The 16,957-nt window shown below is 36.6% G+C and overlaps 1 protein-coding gene across 2 annotated transcripts in view; it reads right to left on the minus strand.

Annotated features, from left to right (window-relative positions):
* Positions 1-16,957, minus strand: part of MINDY3 (MINDY lysine 48 deubiquitinase 3) — a 93,490-nt gene that overhangs the window by 65,777 nt on the left and 10,756 nt on the right. Inside the window, exons 3-8 of one of the 2 annotated variants that reach the window (XM_074943399.1) lie at positions 15,240-15,297; positions 14,634-14,807; positions 10,310-10,361; positions 7,959-8,073; positions 2,964-3,037; positions 2,351-2,430 (exon numbers count right to left, since the gene is read on the minus strand). In XM_074943399.1, coding sequence (XP_074799500.1) covers positions 2,351-2,430; positions 2,964-3,037; positions 7,959-8,073; positions 10,310-10,361; positions 14,634-14,807; positions 15,240-15,297 — 553 coding nt within the window. Of the gene's footprint in view, positions 1-2,350; positions 2,431-2,963; positions 3,038-7,958; positions 8,074-10,309; positions 10,362-14,633; positions 14,824-15,239; positions 15,298-16,957 lie in introns of those variants that run through there. The other variant, XM_074943400.1, reaches the window with a different exon arrangement.

The following is a 16,957-nucleotide window of genomic DNA, read 5'->3' on the forward strand; positions in this document are numbered from 1 at the left end:
GGATAGCTTTTATTATCCAGGCTCAACGATATGTTAGAACATAAATACAGGAGGCAGAAACAATGGAAGAGTTCAGAAGAGCTGAGCATTAGAAATGCTATGAAGTTTAAGTTTCTCTGACATTTGAGAGGCTGAAGAGACAGATAATCAGTCGACTGGAATAAATTTAACATGTGCATTGTTTGCATCTGCTTCATCTTACATACTTAAGACCTGTGAGTAGATAATTCTGGTACAAGAGACATTATTTCTAGAGATAAAAAAATGTACTTTGGTCTTGCCTTTAACGTGTACTCTGGTTACAAATTTTAAAATATAGTAGTAGCATGCTGTGGCCAGGCAGCTCCTTTTAAAAATTATACCAAACAACTGAACTGGAGATCATTAAAATGTCTGCAAAACGTAAATGTGCACTTTTATTCAGAAGCTAATGCAAGTATCTAATTTAAACAGTATGTGCTTTCAATATTTAATTTATCATATCTTAGGTAGTCCTTCCACTGATTAATCTCACCACGTGTAGCCCACAGGGCTGGCTTGCCTTTATTATATAAAGATTCCTGTAAGGAATCTACGGGTCTGTATCCTGTAAGACATTAGCTTAAACAAGTTAACATAAGCGTGGTTAAGGAGGCCTGTAACCTTTGGCATAGATAAATGGCCTAATGGTTACCTTCAGATTTTGGGAACTGAGGAAAGCTTGCTCAATGGCAGAAGTTGGAACTTAACAGTAAATGGTAACTGCAAGGAACTTGGAAGTAACAGCTGCAACTCTGCTTAAGCAAGAAGTGATGGGTATGTTAATGAGCTAAAATGGTATTAACACATATCAATATATGTTAACCTATGGAATAAGTACACCTTAACACTATGTGGGTAAGGAAGTTAGATTTAGCCATACTGGGTTGGATATTAGCTTAGCCCTATAACAGGGCAACCCACCATGTGGCGTTAGTTCTTTCTTCTCGGCTTTTCTGCTTTTCCCCATTTGACCCTTCAACTTATTCAGGAACCTGGACCATTGGACTCATTGCCATGCCAGAGACAGGGCTGATCCTTTGTCTCTTACCACCAGGTCCTCAAAGAAGGGTGTGCATATGCAAATTTAAGAGCTTATTCAAAGAATACCACCACAGATATCCCTAATACTGTATTATCTCTATCTTTTTATGTGGCTTGAATCTTTTCCAGCTTTATTCGTTATTTTAATAAAGGTCTCTAAGGTTTTAATTTGCCCTCAGTGTGAATGTCCTTGCCATCCATCCTGAGGCTCCCGACAAGATATTGGACTCACTGGTATTAATTCTGTGTAGCCTGATTTTGGGAGAAGAACCTTATCACAGTCATATCAATTGTCAATCATCACAATGATTATTAACCTATTAAAAGGGTCAGGCAACAAACACATGCAACTGGTAAATAGAACTGTTGACATAGCCAGTATTCCTCAACTACTGTGCAAATGCATAGGATGTCCAAAAGGCATTGGATATCAGCTATACTTGGAGTGCCCTGTCCAGCTCTCTCACTGGTGGCTGCTGCTAGGCAACTGGCTAGTAATCACAGTAGGAAAATACCTATGGATCAACTTCAAAAAAAGTCACGTTCGACCATACAAAGTCCTTGTATTTCACTTGTGCAGGCCTTCTACATGAGGAAGCTACCGCTTGACGGCTGCCAACCCTGAGGAGATTGACTAAAGAAGAAATGTGACAAGACAGCAGAGGAAGACAGTGAACAGACCAAAGGAGGGAAAAAAAAGGTGTAGTGCAAGAAGGAGAGAGGACAAAGATAGAGAGGTAGAAGGGAAAAACAGTTGTTTTCCCAATGCTGTAACTCCGCTTTCTTTACTAAGGCTGTGGAATGTAACCAATCAAAATATATGTTTACTACACAATTACAAGCAACTATCCACCCCACATAATCTGAAGAGTTTTGGGATACATGCAAGCACTCCCTTTACTTCCCCCTATACACTTAGGACTTTAGATGATATTTTCTTCCCCAGGAATGGTTGGGTGCAGAGATGTATCATAGAAAATATAATTGAAGAGTTAGACAAGTGATTTTTTAAAAAATTATAAAGGTATAGCCTTTCATCTCTGAGTGCTGTATAAATATTGGCTGATTAAACACCAACCTCACAAGGATTTTGAGGATCAATCAATACCAGCCTCAAAGATTCTAGGGAGGATTAAATATTACTTTCCCTTGATGCCTACACTGAACCTAAGGACAGTGAAATAGCATCTCACCTAGTGAACCAGGAACACTGCACAACTCAAGTTTCTAACACCGAACAGTTATGCTGTGTAAAAACAGATAAAATTATAAATTGGAAGTAACTTACTCATTCCTGAGCATTCTCTATCTCCGTCCCACACATTAGAAACTGCATGCCCCGTCAACAAGAGGTTAATTAAGCTTTGGCTATGTAATGGAAAGATATACCTTATTAAAAAAGGACATGCAATTTATTTCTGCAAATCTAATTATTCCTGAACAAAGGAGAAAACTCATATCTTAGCAAGCATTTGCTGTCTGAACACTTTGAATTCAGTTTAAATATATATCTCAGTGACACCCAAAATAGTTTAAAACTAACATTTTTAACACAAGATTGCCAATTTATCTCCATCTTAAGAGACTGAATACTTCCTCTGGAAGTTCAGTATTAAAAGGGTTTGTTCCAAATTGCAGCAAACTGTGTGAACAAAGGGGTTCCAGAAATTCAAGTAGAAAGTTACTGCAATAGTTGTTGCTTTTATCTACTATAGAATAGCAACTGAATTCTTTTCAGACTAATCATGCTCAGCAACTATTTCTAAAAGAATAATCACTTGTAGAAACACGGGAAAGTGTGTTAGTCCACTCTACAGAGACCACTGAATAATCTGGCTATTCTAGTGAAAATATAAAAAGGTTGCAAACACATCTCACTAAAATGACTATTTATAACTTACCTGCCATGGCCATAAACAGGATCTATCAATGGCTCTGTGGAATCTTCAATTTCATTTTTTATGTTTTCGATACCCTAGAGAAAAAGCAGAAGCCCTCACTGGAGTATTTATAAAAAAAAATGCTGTTAAGGAACGAAGACAAGCTTAAAGCTAGCAGATACAAAACAAAACAATCAGACAATAAAACATCAAGGTTGACTGCCCTAGCAGCCTCGCAACAGAGTGGCATAACTGATAGAAGAGACAATAAGGGCTGTGTATGCTGGTGTTTAAGAGCCAGGGCAAAAGCTCAGGGCCTCCACATGGATTGTGCTGGTGTCTTGGAAGCCCCATGACTCATTCCACAGATTTGATATTGACCTGGGCTGTCAAGCGATTAAAAAAATTAATTGTAATTAATCGCACTGTTAAACAATAATAGAATACTATTTATTTAAATATTTTTGGGTTTCTCTACATTTTCAAAAATATTTATTTCAATTACAAAACAGAATACAAAGTGTACAGTACTCAATTTATTTTTGATTACAAGTATTTGCACTGTAAAAAAAAGAAATAGGTGAACTGAAAAATACTAATACAAGTACTGTAGTGCAATCTCTTTATCATGAAAGTTGAACCTAGAAATGTAGAATTATGTAAAAAACCCTGCATTCAAAAATAAAACATTGTAAAACTTTAGAGCCTACAAGTCTACTCAGGCCTACTTCTTGTTAAGCCAATCTCTCAGACAAACAAGTCTGTTTACATTTGCAGGAGATAATGCTGCCCGGTTCTTGTTTACAATGTTACCTGAAAGTGAGAACAGGCAGTCTCATGGCACTGTTGTAGCTGGCGTCACAAGATATTTATGTGCCAGATGAGCTAAAGATTCATATGTCCTTTCATGCCATTCGAGGGAACATGCGTCCATGCTGATGACGGGTTCTGTTTGATAATCCAAAGCAGTGCAGACCAACACATGCTCATTTTCATCCTCTGAGTCAGATGCCACCAGCAGATTTTCTTTTTTGGTGGTTCAGGTTCCGTAGTTTCCGCATCTGAGTGTTGCTCTTTTAAGAATTCTGAAAGCATGCTCCCCACCCCGTCCCTCTCAGATTTTGGAAGGCACTTCAGACTTTTAAACCTTGGGTCAAGTGTCGTAGCTATTTTTAGAAATTTCACATTGGTACCTTCTTTGCGTTTTGTCAAATCTGCAGTGAAAGTGTTCTTAAAATGAACAATATGTGCTGGACATCATCCAAGACTGCTATAACATGAAATATGGCACAATGTAGGTAAAACAGAGCAGGGGACATATAATTCTCCCCCAAGGAATTCAGTCACAAATGTAATTAACGTATTATTTTTTTAATGAGTGTCATCAGCATGGAAGCGTGTCCTCTGGAATGGTGGCTGAAGCATGAAGAGGCATACAAATGTTTACCAGATCTGGCACATAAATACACTGCAATGCCAGCTACAAAAGTGCCAAGCAAAATGCCTGTTCTCACTTTCTGGTGACATTGTTAATAAGAAGAGGACAGCATTATCTCCTATAAATGTAAACAAACTTGTTTGTCTTAGCGATTGGCTGAACAAGAAGTAGGACTGAGTGGACTTGTAGGCACTGAGGTTCTACATTGTTTTGTTTTTGAGTGAAGATATATAACAAAAAAATTCTACATTTGTAAGTTGCACTTTCACGACAAAGATTGTACTACAGTATTTGTATGAGGTGAATTGAAAACTACTATTTCTTTTCTCATTTTTACAGTGCAAATATTTGTAATCAAAAATATATATTTTGATTTCAATTACAACACAGAATACAATATATATGAAAATGTAGAAGAACATCCAAAATATTAAATAAATTTAAATTGGTATTCTATTGTTTAACAGTGCAATTAATACTGCGATTACTCACAATTAATTTTGAGTTAAATCGCATGAGTTAATTGCGATTAATGGACAGCCCTAATATTGATACATAGCGAGGACCAAATAAAAGAGCTGGTTACAATGGACAACCTTAGTTCAAGTGACCATGAGCTAATTCAACATAACTAATGGAAGGATATACAAAAACAGATCTGCAACTAGGGTCCCTGATTTCAAAATGGTTAACTTAAAAAAATTAAGGGAAATTAGTTAGGAAAGTGAACTAGACTGAAGAACTCAAAAATCTGAATGTGGAAGAGGCTTGGAATTACTTTAAGTCAAAGTTGTAGAAACTATTTGAAGCCTGCATCCCAAGCAAGGGGAAAAAATTCATAAGGAAGGGCTGCAGCCTAAGCTGCATGAGAAAGCATCTTAAGTAGGTGATTAAGAGAAAGCAGACAGCCTACAAGGAATGGAAGAAGGGAGGGATCAGCAAGGGAAGCTACCTGTTGGAGGTCAGAAAGCGTAGGGATAAAATGAGAACTTCCAAAGGCCAAGCAGAGTTGAACTTTGCAAAGGGAATTAAAACCAACAGTAAAAGGTTCTATAGCCATATAAATAAGAAAACAAGAAAAAAAAGTAGGATCACTAAGCACTGAGGATGGGTGGAGGTTAGATTATCTAGGCATGGCCCAACATCTAAACAAATACTTTGCCTCAGTTTTTAATGAAGCTAATGAAGAGCTTGGGGTAGTGACAGGCTGACTAATGGGAATGAGGATATGGATGTAGAAATGACCACATCCAAGGTGAAGTCAGACACAAATAGCTTAATGGGACTAAAAGTGGCCCAGGTAATCTCCATCCAAGAATATTAAAGGAACTGGCACATGAAATTTTAAAACCACTAGCAAGGCTTTTTAATGAATCTGTAAACTTGGGGGTCGTACCCTATGACTGGAGATTTGCTAATACATTTCCTATTTTTAACAAAGGGGGAAAAAAAGTAATCTTGAAAACTAAAGGCCTGTTAGTTTGACCTCAATTGCACGCAAGGTCTTAGAACAAATTTTGAAAGAGAAAGTAGTTAAGGACCTAGAGGTTAACAATTGGGATAAAATATAACATGGTTTTACAAAAGGTATATTGTGCCAGACCAACTTAATCTTAATTGAGAAGGTAACTGATTTTTTTAGTCAAGAAAATGCAGTAGAGATCTAATCTACCTGAATTTCAATAAAGCATTTCATACAGTTCCACATGGGAAATTATTAATTAAATTACTGAAGATGGGGATTAATATGAGAATTGCAAGATGGATAAGGAACTGATTAAAGGGGAGACTACAACAGGCCATACTAAAAAGGTGAAATCTAAGGCTGGAGGGAGGTTACTCGTGGAGTACTTCAGGGATTAGTCTTGGCACCAATGTTATTTAACATTTTTGTTATTGACATTGGCAAAAAAAGGGTGTGCGGGCTACTAAAATTTGTGGCTGACACAACGTTGGGAGGTATTGCAATATGGAGGACCACCAGACAAGAAGATCTGGATGACCTTATAAACTGGAATAGAAGAAATGGAATGAAATTTAATAGTACAAAGTCATGCATTTAGGGACTAACAAGAATTTTTGCTATAAGCTGGGGACATGTTAGTTGGAAGCAACAGAGGAGGAGAAAGACTAGGATGTATTGGTTGATCACAGGATGACTATGAGCCGCCAATGGGATGCAGCTGTGAAAAAAGGCTAATGCAGTCCTAACATTCATAAGGCACGGTATTTCGAGCAGAGAGAGGGAAGTGTTAGTACTGTTACACAAGGCACTGGTGAGACCTCATCTGGAATACTGGGCACAATTCTGGTCTCCATGTTTAAGAAAGATTAAACTAAACTGGAACACGTGCAGAGATGAGCTCCTAGGATGACGTGAGGAATGAAAAACCTACCTTATGAGAGGAGATTCAAAGAGATTGGCTTGTTTAGCCTAACCAAAATAAGGCTGAGGGGAGATGTGATTGCTCTCTATATATCACTAGGAGATAAATTAAATAAATACCAGGAGGGAGAGAAGTTAAGTGCTGATGTGGACAGAAGAACGAATAGACAAACAGGCCATTAACAAGTCTAGGCTTGAAATCAGGCAAAGGTTTCTAACCATCAGAGGAGTGAAGTTCTGGAACAGCCTGCCAAGAGGAGTTGTGGGGAGGACGGACGGACAAAAAAACATAACTGGCTGGGTAAGTTTATGGAAGGGGTGGTATGATGAGACTGCCTACAATGGCATGTAGCTAATCTGTGACTGCTAGCAGTAAATATCACCAATGGCTGGTGATGGAACACTAGATGGGGATGGTTCTGAGTTACTACAGAGAATTCTTTCCCAGGTGTCTGGCTAGTAGGTCTTGCCCACATGCTCTGCTCAGGGTTTAACTGACCCTAAATATAGCAGAGACACTGGGGTTTTCTCAGCTTTCTCTGCATCATGGGGCATGGGTCACTTGCAGGTTTAAACTAGTGTACATGGTGAATTCTCTGTAACTTGAAGACTTTTAACCATGATTTGAGGACTTTACTCAGCCAGAGGTTAGGGTCTATTACAGGAGTGGATGAGTGAGGTTCTGTGGCCTGCAATGTGCAGGAGGGCAGACTAGATGATCATGATGGTCACTTCTGACCTTAAAGTCTATGGGATAAGGAACAATCACTACACTCACAGTTAACCAGTGGGGGAACGCTGCAAGGAGATCCTCTGACTTTCCCCCTTCCTCAGGATTTTACTGCTACCAGCTGAACTGAAGACTAAAATGAAAATGGAGCTACAGATTTATGGGACTAATGTCCCTACTAAACAGGCAGGAATGGGATGGCAGTTAACCCAAATACATTTTAACACTATAAATAGATTCTTTTCAACCTACTCCCCTGTAAAATACCTTGTGACGTTCAGAAAGGAGTTTTCTTAAAAATAATTTACAAGTTTATTTCTGTGCTGAATGCCCCACTACAACATTAATAAGGAGCCCATCCTACCCATACATCTGGAATTAACTCAAATTTTAAATTCTGAGCTTGCTGCTCATCTTTAAGTAAAAGGGGTAATAATCAAATCTTTTCTTTTAAGAACAAACCTTTGTCAATATCACAGAATACAGAAAGAGCAATACTCCAAATTTATTTGTCCACACTGAATACTGATCCCACAGTGCATCCTTTAGTTCTGGAAAGCTTTGGAATGATTGCTTGCTGAAGACAGAAAAAAGGAGAAATAATTTAGATGTAGCATTAGAATAGTGTAAAAAGTAAAAAGGATATTAGGTACTAAATTTAAGTTGTTTAAGTAAAAAGAGTAACATCCGTGTTACTACACACTGAGACAGTTACACAGCAATCTCTGCAGTTAATACACCTGCGACATAACTATTAGTATTTACTTATCAGAAGAGCAAATAAATGGTTTCTTTAGAGAAGCTGGTTACAGTATTATATTTTTACTGATATGCAAATATTTTAGTATAAATTATGTACACTTGAAATAGTGCAAAGTGGCTAGAATAAATAATTAGTAAGTTTTTCAAATCTGAAGTTGCAGTGGACTGAACAGGTCTGTCGGTACAGTAATTAATAATGAAAGGAAGGGAGAGGGGAAGAGTTATATCTAAAGAAAAACTCTACCCAACCAGGTGAAACTATTTCCCTTCAATGAACAATGTGTAGGACCTATTATAAACCACTTTCTTTGAGGGGCAAGCTGGTCTTTAGAATGAAGCCTCAGAGGAATCATTAAGCCTTTGAAAGGCTGCTGTTAAAAGGTCATATCCTCAGTGGGCCACCTCTTAAACAAAGCCTTAGCGAAAGCAAAAAGTCCTCAATTTGTGTGTGAGTGAGTGTAATGGGAAAAACTGGTATGGAGAATAAGGTGGCTAATCTAAATGATGGGAGGCATATCTGGACATGCAGGCAGATCTTAAATGAAAGTCAGAGGTAGAAGAAATCTCTGAATGCAAGTAAGGGAGGTGATTGCTTTCTCTTGGGACAGCATGGAATCACAATCATAGATTTCTTTTAAGAACACGTATGCATTGTTTCTTTTCTGTCAATTAAGCTGAGAAAGCATAACATACATTAGAGGTTAGGCTAAGTGTAAATCTAAATATACTAAACAAGCCATTGTTTTTACTCCACTATTTTCTGTTTTTAATAAATCTTATTTATTGTTAAGAAATGTATACTGCAATGGTGCAAATTTGCTTGTGAGGGGAAGGTTCACCCAAGCCATTCTTGGTAACAAAAGGCATCCTGCAACCTTGAAAAAGAGGTACAGGAGGCACAGAAAGTTCAGAAACCTAACCCACCAAATGAACTTGGTCAACAGGGCATGAGAAAGGATGTCCACTCCCAGTGGGGTGTTTTCTGAGAAGCTGTGCTAGGTAAACATCTGGGGACCTCGGATAGGACCAAGGAAGAGACAAGAGTTGATTATGAGGTCAGGCAACATGTTATATTTTTTCCTCCTCTCTCCTCCATCACACAAAAGGATGTTTTGAAAACTTCTTGGCATAGACTATTGTAAGCACTCTTGAAGGTGATAAAAACTTGTAGTGACCTTTAGATTATTACATTAGTGACTTTTATTTTATCCAAAATATTCTTAAACTTCTATTACTGTTCTTGTTTTGTTCCTTACATTTTATTCCTGTAAAAGTATAACTTTCTATTTATTTACCTTCAGAGACAAATTCAAAAGCATTTCATCCTTCAACCCGGCATTTAGACAAAAACTAGAAAGGATAGGGCTAGAGCTAAAATAGAGGAACATATATATCTATTTTAGCTTTAACACTATCCTTTCTAGTTTTTGTCTAAATGCCGGGTTAAGGATGAAATGCTGTTGAATTTGTCTCTGAAGGTAATAAATTTAAAAAAAAAAGTTATACTTTTACAGGAATAAAATGTAAGGAACAAAACAAGAACAGTAATAGAAGTTTAAGAATATTTTGGATAAAATAAAAGTCACTAATATAATAATCTAAAAGTCACTACAAGTTTTATATTGATATATAAGACAAAACATTTCTTTTAAAAATTTCCTGGCCTAAGTTATGGAAAGATACCAGGTGAGGCAAACTGTTTCTTGCAGTACAGGTCAAACAAGCATTTTTTAAAAATCAGCATAATCTGTGAAGACCATATCACAACAAATTGAATTATTCATATCCTTTTTACTCAAATTTATTAAATATGCTTTTTAATTAACTGCAAAGAGATGCACATAATCATGTGCAAAGTGTGCTGATCAGATATTTTAGATAAAATCTGGAACAAATTATTGCTTCCTTTTTGAATTATAAATACACAGATAAAAACAAAGTTTTAAACTCCAAATTTGACCTATCCTTACAACACTTTGCCATATATCTGATTTTGAATATTAGTGAGACTGTAAAATAGTGTATTTTAAACGTTCCAACATGTTACTTACTGAATTAATGCATGAAATCGCTCAAAGCCAAGCTCTTCGGCAGCCAAGGCAGCTATACACAAGAGACACTTTTCAGCACTACACATGGCAAAAAATGACACAAGATACACACAGCAAGCTAGTATACTTTCAAGTTTCAGTTATATTTTTAATTTCCCCTCCTTTGGAAATTTTCAATTTTATTTTCAATTTTTGTATCTACATGATGTAATCTACTTCATTGTAACAATATGGGTCCTTCACCATACAAATCAGTGAATGCACCACTATTAAGATTATAGAAAAGTATCTTAAATTTTAAAAAAACAAAACCAAAAAAAGTCAAGAGCCCCTAGTTTGTAGTCTTGAAATTTTGTGAAAATATAAACTGTTGATTTTGCAAAAGTGATGATGATTGTTAGTCACCAAGCAGAAGCATGCTACAAATAATTTTGCAAGTCAACTGCAAGTATTATTTTCTAGAGGAAAGCAAGCATAATTATTTGAATAGTTTTAGAGCAGTGTCAATGTAAGAAAGCTGTACTTTTTTTTCAAATGTTTAAGTAACATTTGTTTTTGTAAACAAATTAAAATGGTTCCAGATAGTTTTAGGCACACTGTTCCTGCAACAAGATTTCATAGCTCTAAACTAACTAGCCTCAGACATTCCTCAAATATATCTACAGCTAGAGGAAAAAAAAAAAAAAATACAGCATGCAGTGTCGTTCCAGGTTCAGTGTAGACCTTTGGTCCCTCGTAAAAGCTTTTGAAACGGAGATAAAATGAGCTTTTCTAGACTTTCACTTGCTTTTAAATAAGTAGGCTCTAAAATCTATTTTGATACTTCTAAAATGTGTAAAACAAGTATTTAAAATTACAAGAGACGCTCAAAAAGCAGCATCATTAACAGGCTTTGACTCCATCAATATTCCTAAATGTTTTATCTTATTCCTTGTGTATAATAGATATAACAGATGCTTCCACTTTCAATTAAAACTGAATATCTATTTGATCCTGAAGGCACAGAAGTCAGTAGCAGTGCTTCCATTTGCGTCAATGGATGCATGATTGAGCCTTGTATCAGTTACATGTGTACCTGTCATAAGCAACACTACTAATCCAGTATGAAGGTTCACAAAGCATTCCTCAAAGTATCTCATTTATCTGTAGAGGAATAGCTTAATTGAATATCAAACTCGTATTTTGAAGGGTCTTTTTAGTTTGCCTGCAATACACAGTATGCTTCTCTCTCTCTAGTCAAGAGGTGACTTTTGCAATGACTAGTGTCAGATTTATGAATTACAGGAGTTTGGGGACCATGATTTCAGTATCCTCAGCACTGTCACCTATATATTAATGGTTTTAAAAATCACAAGTAGTCAGGAATTGCAAGTTATATTTATAAGAAGAATGTGACCTTTTCGTAAGTCTCATGTCCTACTATATCATTTTGAAGAAGTATGAAGTCAAATACTTGAACTAGAACAGAAGATACTACAAATGTGCAATGTGGACGGATAATAGTTGGAACCTTAAAATCAATCCTGAAATGGCTAAGTTACCTATGGATCCTCGTCTTAATAGATTTCCTTTTTAATATAAGTTAAAAAATTCAGAGCTATTTGTTTTATGACGTACAAGCTTTTTTCTCTAGTCAGTAGACCACTCACATATCAAGATAGATATCCCCACAAAAAGTGACTTGCCCAGAATATTTTTTTAAAAAGGGAAATGATCATTTAATCCTTCCAACGTAATGGCTAAAAAGCTTTACACAGTCTAAAAAAAATTGGGGGGGGGGGGGGCAGAAATCATGCATGTTACATTCCTGCACAAAAACATATTTTGGAAAACACATGAACAGTAGTTCATAATGAAAATTAGCAGTTATGACAACTTCTTTAAAGTTACAATATTGTAGCTAAAGAGACTAAGTTTTTTAAAAACAAAAAAAAAGGAAAAGAAAAAAGTTAGAGAGAATAAATATACAAATCAACATTTGAACCCAAGAGCTTGCACTATTATAATAAAGTGAAAACTCAACAAGTCATTAGCGTACACCACAAAAACAGATTCAACAAATGTGACCATTCTGTATGTGCGTCCACTTTGTTGGCAGTTCTAAGAACAGTATTTTAGACCATTTCACTCTGCACTACTTGGAGTGGAATAGCAGAAACTTAACATTTGGAACAAAAGCAGGAAACAGGCAGATAACAGATGAGAGGCCTGGAAGAGAAGAGGTAGTGCTAAAAAAATAATGGAGACAGGCATAACTCAGATGAGATCACTCTGAAACAACATTTAGATGTGAGAAAAAGAGGAGAGGAAAGAACAGATGAAATACAAAAAATCCATATAAGAAAAAAGGTGATTAGAGAAAACCTGAGTTTAAAAAAATACTATATATTTACAATATTTGGAATTATTTTATAGTATTAATGTATTAAGCCAGAAGTAGAAATGTTTACAACATTATGAATATACTTCAGTTTTTATTCCATTGGAAGTATGTAATTAGACTCCCAAAAGCAGCAGCCTGTCTGTCAACCATCCTGTCCTCTGCAACATCGAAAGTCTTCAAAAATGAAAAGGCAAAGTTTGAACATTCATTTGGTCACAGCAGCAAAGGCAGAAAATTTCAATTTATGTCTTAACCCTGCCAGTGGTGAAACTTTCCACTGCCATCAGTTCCTTGGAACCCATCTCTTTGTCCAAAGTCTGGCCAGATAAGGACTTGGAAGCCCGCTTTAGCTAAAATAGAAGAAAATGAGGACAGGAGAAAAAAAAAAAATCTTGAGACCAGGAGGGAAGTAAAAATCAAAATACTTCTTAAATTCCAGAGTACAAGGAAGAGATGAGCTGTTTAGCGCCCAAGAGCAGAGAGAGAGAGAGGTTCACCATTAAAGATTCCTGTTCTTCATAACAGAGGGGAAATTTTGACTAGTGCTGGGATGTGAAATCACATTCCATTTATAAAGGACAAAGTCAACCACAACTTCCAATCTGGTACAGCAACGTCAAAAAAAAAAAAAAATTTATATAGGAATACATTGGGACAGATTAGTTCACTACAACAGTTAGCTCATATGTTCCAACTAGCCTAGCTGTAGTGAGAGTGACCACACTACCGAACATTTTGAACTAGAATGATTGGATCCCCAGCTGATTAGCTGTAAGTGGAATTGCTGCATCCCCTCTCTATTACTAGCTCCAGCTTTAGCAGCACTCAGCTCCAAACCACCCTCCTTTATGGGCTAGCTCGGTGGAGCTTAAAGTACCACTGAACTTGAGCTAGAGATTTGTGTGTAGGGACAGGTTGTGGTTGGGGCAAAACTTGAGCCTGAGTTGACAATGCAGTGAAGAGAAGCCTAAGTGGCCGGCCTGCCTTTATCAAGCTTGCTGCAGGGGAAAGGAGAGGACTTTTTGTGGCGAGCAAGCCCACTTTCCATGTTTCCATCGTCCTCAGTACAGGTCAGTATTTTAACAAGGAGAGTAAGTTTGGAAAAGCCTTGTGGCAACCAGAATCTGCTCCAATCTCTTACAAGACAAATTTCACAGCACAAAGAAGATGTTCATGACAAACCGGAAACCATACAGAAAATATTTTACTCAGATATTACTATGCCCTGGGTACAATAATCTTTCAAAGAAAGAATTTACCAATCCCTAGAAATAAGTTGCCAATACAACTTTATGAACATTACGTCTTAAGTGGAAAAACATGTTTGTTGACAAAAATTGGCAGAAATTTCATAAGTGATCCTGTCTGATAGACTTATAATCTTTCTAATAACCACTATATGGTGAGGTTGAACTTTGTTGATTAAGCAGCTTCTAGGAACAAGTATGTTTAACTACTATTATCTGAGCATTCAAAAGCATCCGAGGCACTTAGCAGAAGCTAATAAAGACAGCCCTTACCAAAACGAGCTTATGATCCAAACTCTATTCAATACTGTTACCTGACTTATCTATTCTTAAAAGCTTTCTCTTGCAATATTGCCTACAAAAAACAAGTACATGCATGTGCAACAAAAACTGGAATAAATAATGTATGACTATTACCTTGATGGTGCACCCTTCCTCACACCATATGTCTTTTAAGACTAAGGCTATGTCTACACTAGCATTTAATGCGATATAACTTACATCGCTCAGGGAGTAAAAAAGCCACCCCCTTGAGCGATGCAAGTTACATTGACCTAAGCGCCAGTGTAGACAACACTATGTTGGCAGGAGAGCTTTTTCCACCGGTTTTTTTTTTTTTTTTTTAGCGTCCTCGAAAAGAATGAACTATTGCTCAGGAGTTAACACAATAAATTTAGAGAGAAATACATCTTACAGGGTTGTTCCTCTTGATGACTCGACTCGACCGGACTCTCAGAAATACTAGCAGTCTCCTCAGTTGTTTTTCCTCTTATCCATGTTGCCAAAGAATAGGATTCAGAATTATCAGAGCAAGCCATCTCTAAAATGTCACATAACGTATGACAAAGGAGGTTCTTCTGTTCTTCCTCTGAAAGATCAGAATCCTGCATGAATTCAATTACTATTTATCACTGTCTTAAGTATGCTATTAGCACGGGATGTATGCACCCATTTATTAACATTGGCAGCTGTCTTAAAGCACAGAAATTTAAAACCAGCCCTCCAAAGATATATCTCAATAAGATTTGTGTTCCTCACTTTCAGTTTCGTTTATAAGAATTTAAACTAATCCAAGATGAATGTTTCAATCAGTGATGTCCACCAATGTGATCAATAATATTGTAGACTGGCATCGAAGTATGAAAATTAACAAATTAGTGCCACGTGAAGTATAAGTATAGTTTTTCCCCCACTATGAAGATAGCATGGCAGCACAGTTAACAGGCGAATGTACAAATATTTAACCTCTTTGTAATGCAAATTACTACAATAAAAAAATATGAAAGCAGGTCCTAATTACCTTGACACTCTCTCCAAGCAGACTTCTCACAGGTGAAGAGCTTCTTCAAAAGGAATGCCTTTATGTAATTAAAGCAACAAGCATTAGACTACAAGAGGAAGTAATCAAATTTTACTCTACATCAATTCAATTCTACATTTCACATTATATTTATATTAAAAAGACAGCATTAATATACAGTTGAAATGTCAGATGTTTGAGATCAAACTATGAAAGCATACCAGAACTTCATTTGTTCTCTGGTTTCCCTACTCAATCCTATTACATCAGTGACTTCAGAATAAGTTTCTCTAGTTTTAAGTATAAACCTCAAGTGTGAAGTATACCCATACTGCCTACCAGAGTGCATACCTGTATGCCAAACTGTATACCGAACTAAGGACTACTACCCAATGGGACTCTTGCTTAAGTGAAGGTACACCACCACATCATAATTCTACATCCTAAGTTATATAGAAGACTACCATAACCTCCTTCCATGCAGAGACCAAACTTAACATTTTCAGCAATTAACCAGCTCAGCAGCTTGCAAGCTACTTTTTTTCTTTTAAAAGGGTGCCTGGGCAATGTTTCCCCATATCAGTCTGAAAACGTATTGCAGTTCTACATATCTGCTAGGTTTTTCTATAAATCCTTGTGATAAGAAAAAAAAATCAAATATCAAAACTACCAACTTCAAAAGCAAATAGGCAAAATGTTCTTTTTGCCACTTACAAAGCAAAAGTAAATACAGATTTATATACTCCTGCTCTAATTAATATTCATACCATATAGTATTTCAGAGTATTACAGCACTCCCATAGTCTCCCTTTCCTTGCATCAGGCTCACTTACCCAAGAGATTCTCCTATTGGGGCTCTTTAGCCATCCAGTGCTAGCAGCAGCTACTCCAGGTTCTCTCCTTACTCCTCATGTTTGATCCCTTCCTTCCTGCTTCCCCAACTGAAACCCATTTAACTCACCCATACATTTTTTTAAACACAAATTCAGGGACAAGGGGATTGAACCTATATACACTGAAATGAGAACAGTCTCACAGATTTCGAACCATTGGTACACCCCTTCCATTTATTTAGATTTATAGGCAGCTGACTGACCTGTGTTCTTTTCTCCCAAATTAGGAGGACTTAATTGTATTATAATTCCTGTGTCATGGACCAGTGGCTCCCAAACTGTGGACCATAGACTGCAATGGAAGCTACATTAGAAAGAGCTAAAAAAATAGACTAAATACTTTCCTATTACTACTTTGCCATTTAAACAATTGCTTAAATTATCACAGGTATGTTAATTCACATTGGGATTGGCTACAAGATACTAACATGTAACCCACACTATGAAAGTTTGAAAACCATCATCACAGGCAATCAAGAGTACTGCAATTCATATAAAGTTTCCAGTATAAAAGTCCCAAGAATGGCAATAATCAATTTTAATGTCTTAATTATACTGACTTCACAGATTTGAGTCCCAATAATTTGGGAATATGAAAGTTTATTATTTCCACTTGTTTATTCAGTAAGCACTTGAAACTCCAATGCTCTACTTTTTTTTAGCAGAATTACCTATTGCAGTGGCGCCTGTGACTGTTGTGGTGAAGGCAATACTTTTAAGAAAAGCATTGGTGAATTGGAGGTAAAAAGGATTATGAAATTTCAATTTCGGAGCAGTCTTGCTTACATCCTCATCTGTGCTCTCTTTTCACTTGCTACATTAATT

The sequence above is a fragment of the Natator depressus genome, chromosome 2 (assembly GCF_965152275.1).
Source record: "Natator depressus isolate rNatDep1 chromosome 2, rNatDep2.hap1, whole genome shotgun sequence".
Lineage (NCBI taxonomy): Eukaryota > Metazoa > Chordata > Testudines > Cheloniidae > Natator > Natator depressus.